The 12,026-nt window shown below is 38.5% G+C and overlaps 1 protein-coding gene across 1 annotated transcript in view; it reads left to right on the top strand.

Moving 5' to 3' along the window:
• Positions 1–1,294: 1,294 nt before the first annotated feature.
• SPATA6 (spermatogenesis associated 6) overlaps positions 1,295–12,026 on the top strand; it is a 152,778-nt gene continuing 142,046 nt past the window's right edge. Inside the window, exon 1 of the mRNA XM_060004971.1 lies at positions 1,295–1,464. Within this exon, the coding sequence (XP_059860954.1) occupies positions 1,414–1,464 (51 nt within the window). The 5' untranslated portion in view covers positions 1,295–1,413. The remainder of the gene's footprint in view (positions 1,465–12,026) is intronic.

Raw genomic sequence — 12,026 nt, 5'->3', positions numbered from 1 at the left:
CAATAGTAAAAAGCATAAATAAATCAATGTATATTCATATGTTATGTTGGACATATTCCACTGTCTAACAATGGAAAAAACTTCCTGTTACACAACATCAAAGTTGGGAGAATCCTACAGCAGAAGAGTGAGAGAAGCAAGTCACAGAAGAATACATATAGTATTAATTATGTTTATATAACATCAATAACAGGAAAAAGTTAAACAATACCTTGTTTAGAGATGCAATCATGAATCGCAAAAGTATGTAGAAAAGCAAGGGAATTACTGTAACAAAAGTCAGGGTCGTGGTTATTTCCCGGGCGAGGAAGGCAATGCAATGGTTGCGACATATCTCTGGTGCTCGTAACGTTCTATTTCTTAAGCTGGGTGTTAGTTGCACAGGTATTTGCTTTATTGTTATTGTTTAAGATGAAATTGTTTTATATACTTCTGTATGTGTAATGTATTTCGCACTAAAAATGATTTTTAAAACGATTGGCTTGGGCAATCTCTTAGATTTCCTTAATCATCGATGGTTTGTGGCCCAGCCACTTTGCAACTGGACCTATTTTTGGCCCCTCATTGACAGTTCAACTTAAAACAATATACACTGAGATGCATACACAGGTGATTAGACGGGAAACCTTGAAGGGAGGGGGGCGACGCACTAACGAAGAATCGCAGAATAGGAGACTCGGAAGAGGAAGGTGATTTGATTGAGGCCCCTCTTCTCAGGGAGGCAACCTTTTACTTGAGAGCTCCTGAGGTCCAGTCCTGGTTCTGCCTTTGAATTGAGCACGTCTCTTCTCCAATCCTGTTTTCTCATGCTGGCTTTGAACACCGTAAGGAAATTCAAATAAGAGAACGAATAATCGTTATTCTTCTTTACAGTTTGGGAATTGAGGCCGCGGGGGGACGCCACTAGCTCAAGTTGCCACTGCCACGTTGGAACTCAGGGCTCCTGAGTGCAGCACCCGGACCTGCGCACCGTCCTATTATACAGCTATTCTCTTCTTCTTCTGGCTTTGGGCCCGTAGCTTGACGTCACAGACGAACTGCCCCGCCCCACCCCGCCTCGCCCCACCTCGCCCCGCCCCGCCCCTTCGGAAGCCCCGCCTCCTCGAGCGACCCCCGCCCCTCCCGTCGTTCTCTGAGTCCCGCCCCCAGCTGCTCGCCCTCGAGCGGCGGCTCCGGCACGTCCCCGCTATCGTCTCTTCCGGCCCCGCCCCTCCCGGCTGCCATGACAACGAGTCCGCGCCCCGCGCAAGGCTGCCGCTCGGGCGGGACCCTGGCTGGACCGCGGGCCCCGGCCTGGGGGCACAGCTGCTACCGCCGCCGCCACCTCGTCTCCTCCCCGTTCCCGCCCCGCGTCTCCTCACCTCCCTCGGGTCCGCGGCCGGGGTCCCTCCCCGCCGCCCCAACCCTGCGCGGATGCCGAAGGTGAAGGCGCTGCAGTGCGCCCTGGCGCTGGAGATCCGCTGTGTGAGTACAGGTCGCGCCCCCATCGCCGCCGCCTGGGTGTCGTCAGCCCCCGGAATTTACTAGGGTCGCCGCCTCCGTTCCCTTCCGAGAACCCCGGGTCACCGCGAAACCTCCTCCACCCTCCGAATCATCCCTATGGAGCTTTGATCCCGTGTCATTTGGCTCTTCCCCAACCTCAAAATCACGAACGCCCTCCCACTCCAGCCACACAGAGGCCTGACGCCCCCCACCGAACCCCTCCACCTCAGCTCCCCTAGCTTCCTCCCAACTTCCAGTTTGGGTTCCTTCAAATCCTTTCCAAACCACTTTCGAAAGTCCTCCTCTCTCCTCTCAACTTTCCAGTGAATTGGGTGGGGGAAGAGTCTTCTTTTAAAATTCCTCTTCTCTGCTCCAGTTCTTTTAGTGAGAGTATTACTGGCCCGACTTCTCCCCAGCCTTCGGGGGGCGGGGAGGGGTGCTTTTCCTCTTTCAGACAGATTAACAAGCTTCTGATTAGTGAAGGGGCCTTTCCTCCACACCCCGCAACCGAAATATGTCAGCATTGCACACAGCACCTTGCCATCTACCCCAGGGCCAATACCTCGGAAACCATTTCAGGCCCCTCCAGTCCCCAAACTCTCCCGATGTTGAGAAGGAACCCCTATCCTTCCCTTCACTCCAAGAAAGGCACCAGCTTTTAGAGTACACTACTAATTCTCTAAACTTGCTCCAGAGGACCTTCAGCCCCACCCAGTCACTCTCCAGACATGCTGAAGAGGATAGTGTCCCCCCAGCTTGCTGTGGAAATCCAGCTGAGGCAGAGAACCCCCTGCCCTTCCTCAAGTGAAGGGCCTTGGACCTCTCCATGCCACGAGCAAACGCCATCCCTCTGAATAATCTTACAAGACCCTTCCAAGGGGTTTTGATCTCCTTCCCCCTCATTCTTTACAGGACCCTCTCATTCTCCTCTTCAGATGAAATCTCCAACCTCTCTCTTCTAGAGGAAATCCCCCCAAAAGTCTTTCCATACCTCCATTTTAGACCTGCAGGCAGTTTGGAAACAAAATTCCTCCTTCAGTCCTTTTTTTCTTTTTCCACTTCTCTAAGTCCTTTTATTTCTCATCTCTTTCATCTCCCAGCAAAACTCTGTGTGTGTGTGTGTGTGTGTGTGTGTGTGTGTGTGTGTGCGCGCGCGCGTGTGCTTAAATAGCCAACACCATTCCTCTGGGTGCTGCATGGAGTAGCCCTCCCCACTTCCTTCCTGCACGCCCTGCGGTCAAGGCTCTCCATCCCCCCACCACAAAGCATCCTCTGCTTTCCTTGCTGTCTTTCCTCACATTACAATGAGGCCGCTGTAGCACAGTCCCTGAAACCTCCAGGGAAGTCACAGGACTGTTTTAGGTCTTTGGCTAGGTCTTAAAGAAAGGAAGGCCGGGTAGGGCAGAGTGTGAGGCAGGCTTGGAGAAGAAAGTTTCTGGCGCTGTCGCTTTATCTTTAAGGCTGCAGAGATTTTACTCACTGCAGTGTCAGAAACTCTATAGTATTGGCTTCAGATGTTTTTTTCATCCCACAGCTGCCAAAGCTTGGCAGCCTTTTTGTAAAGGAGTATTCATTTGGCAAAAGAATACACGAAGTTCCCTGAACCGCTGCGCCCAGGGCAGTTAGTAAAACTCCTGAGTTCGGCCTCTCTAGACTTTGTTACTGGCTGCTGCTTCCTCTTCTGCTAACTAATGCAGTTTAGCAGCCTGCGAGAGCAGCTGCCTGACCGGACCGGATGTTGCTTGCTTTCCTTCCTTGGTCAATCCAGACCTGCTTAGAGCAAGCACTTGGTGGTAACTGACAACTGCCTGAAGGGGTCAGAGAGAGAGAAGTTATTTCACTACCCTTTCTCCCCAGTATAAGTTGTCAGGCGGAAAGTGAACGGCTGTATAATGGAGCTTTGTTGTTCGTCGTGGCTTAAGAAATTATGCAGGTGGAAACATTCCTGTTTCATTTTTTTCAACAGACATTTGAGTCACAGAATTTTACAGTTCTAAGAAATCTTAGCTTTCATTGGATTGAATTTCTTTTTATGGGTGAGAAAATCGAGGCTTAGCTTGACTAAATGTTTTTCTAGGTTTGCACAACTATTTAGGGGGCAGATCTGCAGGAAGACGCTAAGTTTTCTGACCAGCAAAAACCCCATTAAGTGACTCTGATGCTCAGAAGGAGCAAAAAAGACCGTTAATAACCTCACACATTAAACAAGCTTGATTGATTTGGCTTTGATTGAATGGAGGAATTCATGTGAGCATAGATATTTTTAACATCTTTTCAATTTCATTTTTTTCAATTTCATTTAATTCTTTACATTTATGGGGTATAAAAGTCAAAACTGTATAAAATGATACACTCTGAGAAGTCTTATTTCCAGCCCTTTTCAAACCTGTTTTCCATCTATTTTCATCTGCTGTAGGTAACCATTTTTATTGGTGTCTGATTTATTCTTCTAGTATTTCCCTTTGTAATATAATCAAATAGATACATACACACACACACACACACACACACGCACACTGTACACTCCCCCCTTCCCATATATATTGTTTTACTTTCCTTCACAATAGGAAGCATATTATATAAGCTAGTCTGCACTTTGCTTGTTTTCTTTCCTTAATGTATCCTGAAGATCACTCTAGGTAAGTGGGCATCTTCTGTAACCTCAACTCTTTATTGACATTTTCCAAACATACAGAGTAGTTGGGAGAATAGTACAGTGAATATATTCCATGACCTATGTACGTTAATTTGATATATCTTTATATTTGTATATGTATAAAAATAAATATTTTTTACCAAAAATATGAAAGTAAATTGTTGCCTAAATACTTCAGCATATATCTTCTAAAAATAAGGACATTGTTCTAAATAACCACAATACTATTATCACACCTAAGATAATTATCCATAAGTTCTTAGTATCTAGTCCATTTCCAAGTTTTCCTAGTTGTCAACAAAAATGGCGTGTATAGTTAACTTTTTCAAACCAGGATCCATTCAAAGTTTACATGTTGCATTTGGTCGTTAGGTTGTTTTAGTCCATTTTAACTTAGAGCAGTTCTACTGTTTCTTTCCCACAATGTTTTCCCCCCTCCGTGGATTTATATAAATTCATACACTCATACAACCATTATTTGGATCAAGATTTAGAACACTTCCATCGCCACAGTAAATTCCCTTGTTCCCCCTTTTAAGCCCCACGCAGAGGGAACTCCTCTTCTGATTTCTATCAGGGAAGATTAGTTTGCCAGTACTTGAACATCATATTAAATGAGCTATATAGTGTGTAATATTTTGTGTGGGCTTCTTCTGTTCATCGTATTTTTGAGACTCATTCATGTGCTGTGCCTATTGGTAGTTCCTTTATATTGTGGGGTAGCATTCTATCATGTGATTTGTATCATGTTCTGTCATACACCACAACATGTTTACCCATTCTCTTTATTGTTGATTATTTGGGTTGTTACCAAGTCGTGGTTGTCATGGATAAAACTACTGTGAACATTCATTCCTATAAAAGTTTTTTTATGCACGCTACCTTTTGGAGACCAGACTCGGATACAGAATATCCCATGTTGTGTTATTGTCTGAATTTTCCCCCATCACGGTGATACTTAATTTGTTCTTCTAAACTGGAAATTAAGTGTTTTATTTCTACCTGCCTGTTTGAAGTGGGGCACTTCATTCCATTCTCCCCTTTCCATGTTTATTTTTTTGCTGTAGTCTTGTATTTGTGGTATCTCATGTTTAATACTGTGGTAATATGAGAGCAAAAACATAGTAAACATGAAAGGTTTTGGTGTATAACGCAATATTTTGTGTTGCTCAACAGAGCCGTGACTTGAGAGAAAATATGTTGCTGGGAAGAAAGTGTGACTTTTCTCAAGGAATCTTGGGAAAATGATGTAATATGCCAAAGTAACTTGTTTTTAAAGAGCAGCCAAAAATTATATTTCCCATCACTTACACTTTTAATATTTGAAACATCATATCTTTGATATGAAAAACTATATTTGCTGCTTCTTCACTCTACCTTCTTCTTCTTATTCAGTAGTGACGTTTTCATGAGATGTTTTTAGGTATATAGAAGGAAGAAATTGGAGGTATAAGAGTAAAGCCCAATGCCTGGGCAATAAAATCAGCCAATTTGCTTTACGTGAATTGTGTCAGTTTGGGGTTAGTCTGTATTGTATAATTCCCATTTTTCTTCTCTATACTCACCTCACCTCACTACCTCACTCAAATTATTGATAGCATTGAGGCAAAGAGATCTGGGTACTTTTCAATCACAGTTCATCTGAACATTCGTGATCGTTTTCTGGTTTCCTTACTCACTTATGCTGCAGCTGGTAGTAAATTTCCCTGGAATACAGACTTTTTAAAACTTTAACTCTAAAGTACTTCAAACTTACAGAAAAAGAAAACCTAAATACTGTGATCTCTCCCCACTCTGATTTAATAAATCCTCATTTTACATGTTTCCTGCAAATTTTTGTTTTTAAGAAATAAAATGTTACAGATGTAGTTAAGGCCCCTTTGCACCTCTTGCTGAAGCCAATTTTCCTCCGTCCCTTCCTAGAGGTAACATAATCAATATCCTGAAGTTGGAGTGTATTCTTTCATTCAGGTTTTTGTAAGCTTACTCCATATTTGTGTACGCCTACGTACTACGTGTACTATTGTTCTGTTATAAAACTTTACACAAATGGTATCATACTGTAGGTATCCTTCTGCAGATCTGTTTTTTCCACTTCACTGTTTCTGAAATCTGTCAGTGTTGATTCTTACAGATCTAGTTAATTTTCTTAATTGTTATGTAATGCTGTATATTTATATGACAGTGATTTAGTTCCTATTCCCCTATTGATGGACTTTTAAATACCAGTTTTCCTCTTTTTTAATATTACAAACAATGTTGCAGTGAGAATATTTGAACATACCTTCTGGTGTCCATGAGTCAGTTGTTCTCAAGGGCAGATATTGTGCCCTAGGGAGCATGCTAGAAATCTGTGGGCTACCTTGTTTGCCATAGTGGTTGGGGGAGATCCTACTGGTGTTGATTATCTGGTATTCTGCATGACTTGACTGTCCCATTGAATATGTATATGAAAACCTGTTTATAATTATTAGAGATTAAGAACCTAACTCTGTTTTATGTTTAAACACAAAGTCTGTTTTTTTTTTTTTTGGGAAAAAAATATTTTTAAATACAGTGAATTTTCCACTAATGCAATTACCATGTAAATTGAGGAAAGAGTGTACTTTGTTTTGTTCGGAACTCTGGTAAGAGTTTACTCTTTCAGAAAATCATGGCATCAGTGGCAACTCTGCTTGTGTTTGAGCTGCAAATACCTATCATTCAGCTTTTGAAACAGACCAGTTCATGTTGATTCTGTGAATAGGTGCAAATATTGTATCTTCTAGCTTAGTTCTGCCTGAGCGTTTACACATAGAAATATATAATTTATTTTATTTCTGTATTTTTTTCCGTTATGGCATTGGTTTATTTTTTAGTTATGTGTATGGGTAAATTGCAAAATAGTAGTTGTAAAAGGAGGGTGTTGGATCTTGTAGAGACCCAGTGCTCTAGGGAATAGATTTAGAAATGGAACTACCAAGTCTTAGGGAATTGGTTTCATTTCCTAGGGCTTCCATAACAAATTTCCTCAATTTGTTGTCCTTGGAGTCTTAAAGGACAGAAATTTATTCTCTCACATTTACTGGAGGCCAGAAGTTAAAACAAAGGTATTGGCAGGGCAGCGCTCCCTTAGAAGGCTCTTGGGGAAGACCCTTCCTTGTTCTTCTAGCTTTCAGTGTCTCCAGGCATTTCCAGAATGTGGCTGCATAACTCCAATCTCCAATCCTAGAGGTTTCCTTTTCTGTGAATAGCCAGTTCATATCCTTTGCCCTTTAGGAACATAAGAGTTTTTTTTTTTCTTGTTAAATATATTTTGAACACCACCAACCTTTGTTGGTTATATGTAATGTAAATGTCAAAGATCTTCTAGTTGAAGCTTATTTTTTCACTTTGTTTTTGCTCTTTTTAGTAATGCCTTTTGTTTTTATTTTCTATTTTTTGTTGTTATTGTTGCTGGTAAACAAAGAATGCTGAGTCTTTTAGTTAACTTTTTACAGAACTATAGCATATATTCAGAAAGTGCACAAATCCAAAGTGTGTAATCAACACCCAAATGGATGTTGGGTGGCAGCCACTCCACCTGCCCCCCCTTCCCCTCCCAGAGGTAACCACTATCTTGACTTCTATCACAACAAATTTTGAACTTTTGAAGTCAGCCTCTTTCTTTCTCCCTCCCTTCTTCCCTCCCCTCCCTCCCTCCCTCCTTCGACGTTTTACGTATAACTTCTTTGTGAGAATTCATCCATGCTGTTATGTGAAGCAGTAATTCTTTATCCTTTCTATTGTTCCCCCCCCAGCTTTACTGATATATAATTGACAGATAGCATTGTATAAGTTTAAAGCGTACAGTATGTTGATTTGATATGTTTATAAATCGCAAAATGATTACTACCATAGTATTAGCTACCATCTCCATTCTGTCACATAGTTGCCATTTCTTTTTTGTGGTGAAAACAATTAAGATCTACTCTCTTAGCGACATTCAAGTATATAATACAGTGTTATTAGTTATCGTCACTATGCTGTACATTTGGTACCCAAACTTGTTAATCTTATAACTGGAAGTTTATACCCTTTCATCAGTATCTCCCCATTTCCCCCACCTCCTGAATCCTTGGTAAACACCATTCTACTCTCTGTTTCTCTGAGTTTATCTTTTGTAGATTCCACATATAAGTGATATCTTACAGTTATTTGTTTTTCTCTGACTTGTTTCACTTAACGTAATGCCCTCAGGGTCCATCCAAGTTGTCACGAATGGCAGGATTTCCTTTTTCCTGATGGCTGAATAATATTGGTACATATATATCACATGCTCTTTATCCATTCATCCATTATTCACTGACAGACACTTAGGTTGTTTTCATATCTTGGCTGTTGTGAGTAATGCCATTGTGAACGTGGGAGTGCAGATATGAGATCCTGATTTCAATTCCTTTGGATGTGTATCCAGAAGTGGGATTGCTGGAGCATATGGTCATTCAATTTCAAATTTTTCGAGGAACCTCTGTACTGTTTTCCATAGTGGCTATGCTCAATTTACATTCCCACCAGAAATGTCTTAGGGTTCCCTTTTCTTCAGATCCTCACCAACACTTGTTATCTCTTGTCTTTTTCATGAGAGTTAACTCTGACTTGTGTGAGGTGATATCTAATTGTGGTTTTGATTTGCATTTCCCTGATGATTAGCGATGTTGAGCATCTTTTCATCTACCTGTTGGCCATTTGTATGTCTTCGTTGGAAAACTATTCTGTTCCTCTGTATCCATTTCTATTGTTGATGACATTTTCATTTTTTTTCCAGTATTGGGATATTACAAATCGTGCTCCTGTGAACATTTTTGTACATGTCTTTGTTGCATATTTTGTATTCAGCAACTTGCTGAAATCTCATATAAGGTATTTGGATTTTCTGTGTGGGAAATCATGTTTGTAAATAAAGTCAGTTTTGACTTCTCTTGTACAATGTTTTTTCTTTTTTTTCCCTTTTTATTATTTATGTCCTTGATCAGAATCCCCAGTATAATGTTAAATAGTGCGAATAATAGTACATATACTTGTCATTTTATTTTAAGTTATCCCGCTGAAGTTTCACCAGTATTAGATTGAATCTTATGAAATTGCTGACAATGGGCCATTTTTTAACTTAAAAAAAATGACAATTTCATATATTTCAACCTAATATAATATTGGCTGTAGGATTTTCATTTATTGAGTTAAGAAAGCTCCCTTCTATTCCTTTTTTTTTTTTTTTTTTGGCTGCATCTGTGGCTTGTGGGATATGGGATCTTAGTTCCTGCCCAGGGATTCAACCTGGGCCCTCGGCAGTGAGAGTGCGGAGTCTTAACCACTGGACCACCAGGGAATTCCCCCTAATTTTTAAAGTATTCTGAGTTTTGAATTATATTGAATGCTTTTCCCTCAGTCTAATGAGATTATTATATAACATTGCTCCCATGTTCTATAGAAGGGACACATTTTGTGATGTTGCACCTTCTCCATTCCTATGATAGATTCTTTTTAGTCAGGATGTATTATTTTTACTATATTTTGTTGGATTTGATTCATAATTTTATATTTAGCATCTTTCATTTGTGTTCATAGATGAGATATTAGCTCTATAAGTCAAATATTTATTTAGCTTTTGTTTATTATTAAAACATTTATTTTGAAATATTTCAGACATACAAAAAGTTATAAAGAGTAACATAATGAACACCCATATTCCTCCCCATCAGCTTAAGATGTAAAACATTACAGATAAGGTGAAGTCTCCTGTATCTCTCTCTCTAATAGAATCCCCCCTCCCTTCTTCCTTTGGCTAGTCACTACTCTGAATTTTGTGTTATTCTCCCTATTTTTCATTGCTTTTCTCATTTTAATATCTGTCTTTAAGGCATTGGATTTACATGCAAGTGCTGCTTAACTGGCATCCTAAGGGGATTGATGAAACTGTTTTAAAATTATTTGGTTCTAGATATTTTATAATTTTTATAAAATTTATTTTATGCTTTTTACTTTACCTTATGAGCTATTTAGGAGTTTGTTTTAATTTCAAGATGTATAGGATTTATATGTGTGTATATACTCTTTTTCCCCCTCGCCTTCCCGCCATACATACATACACACACATACATACATTCTTATATTGTAGTATTTTAATTCAATTGCATTGGGGGTATTGAATGAAGTCTGTGTGATATTGATTATTTTTGTTGGCAATTTCCTATGTGTTATTATCCAATTATTATATCTATAATATATTTATGAATAATCCAATTATTGTGAATGTTCTCTATTTACTTGAAAATAATATATAAATTTATTTGTTTGATATAGGGCTCTATCAGCCATTATCAGATCAAATTTATTTTCTCTGAAATATCTTCAGTTCCATATTAAATTTTTTGTCTGCATGCAATCTCTACCAGATTGTAATGGAGATATTAAAACCTTTACTATCATAATGTATTTTCATTTTATCCTTGTTGTATTCTAGTACACTATGATTATAGAACTATAGATTCATTTCTGTTTATTGTTTTCCACTAAGTTTGTACTTTCCATCTGAGACTTTATGGAATTCTGCAGTTTGGGGAAATTCTTAGCTTTTATATCTTTGAATATTGTTTTTCTGCTGTTCTCTCTTTTCTTCTGACAGTGCTATTAGACATATATTGGAACTTTTATCTATTCTGCTTTCTTAAGTGCTTTTCTTGTGTGTAATATTTTTATATCCTCCTGTTCTGGGAGAATTCTTCAGTATTATATTCTTATTTACTTATTAAATTAAATTTTTAAATCTTCTCTATTGAGATTTTTAACTTCATTGACTACATATTCCAAGATTTCTCATTTAGTGTCTCTTTTTAAACATATGCCAAATATTTACATTTTTACCTGTTTTAATTTCATAAATTTTGTTTTTTATGGAGTTTTCTCCCCTTATTAGATGAAAGATTCTAAATACTTATTTTAAAATTATTTTCAGATTGTATAAATTAATTTTCATGTAAGATGGATTTATCTCCTGATTGTCAATTTTGTTGTTTTTCTTAGTGCTTGAGATTTCACTGAGATTATGGACCACTTTTGGGAGAATTAACAATGAACCTTTCAATCCATTAACTGGTATATTTTTCCATCTATTTAGGTTTTCAGGTTCTTTCAATGATGTTTGTAGTTTTCAGAATACATGTCTTACACATATTTTGTTAAATTTATACCTAGGTAGTACATGTCTAAGATTTTAATGATATTATAAACGGTAATAATTTTTTTGATGTGCTAATATATAGAAATAAAGTTGATTTTTTTGCCTATTGACCCCATATCCTTTTGTTTATTGAGACTTGTTTTACGGTTCATGATATCATCTGTCTTGATGAATGTTTTCATGTGCACTTGGAAAAAAAGGTGTATCCTTCTGTTGTTGGATGGAGTATTATGTAAATGTTAGGTCAAATTACTTGAACGCTGTTGTCCACATCTTCTATACCCTTTATGATTTTTGACTGCTTATTTTATCAGTTATTGACAGGGAAGTGTCGAAATTCAGTTATATATTTTTTTGCTTCATTACTTTGACATTGTATTATTAGGTGCATACAATTTAATTTTGTATATCTTTTAATAAATCAGATTTTTAATCGATATGAAATGTTCCACATTAACGTTGGTAACCTTTCTTTTTCTGAAGTCTACTTTATATCAAGTTAGCCACCCCAGCTTTCTTATGATTAGTGAATGCATGGTGCATCTTTTTCTATAATTTTACTTTAGTCCTGAATTTTTAAGTTTTAAAAACATTGAAATATAATTCACATATCATAAAATCCACTCTTTTAAAGTGTACAGTTCAATGAATTTTTATATATTCACAAAGTTGTGCAACAGTCACCACTAA

The sequence above is a fragment of the Delphinus delphis genome, chromosome 1 (genome assembly GCF_949987515.2).
Source record: "Delphinus delphis chromosome 1, mDelDel1.2, whole genome shotgun sequence".
Taxonomy (NCBI): Eukaryota; Metazoa; Chordata; class Mammalia; order Artiodactyla; family Delphinidae; genus Delphinus; species Delphinus delphis.
This window is presented reverse-complemented; position numbering and strand designations above follow the sequence as displayed.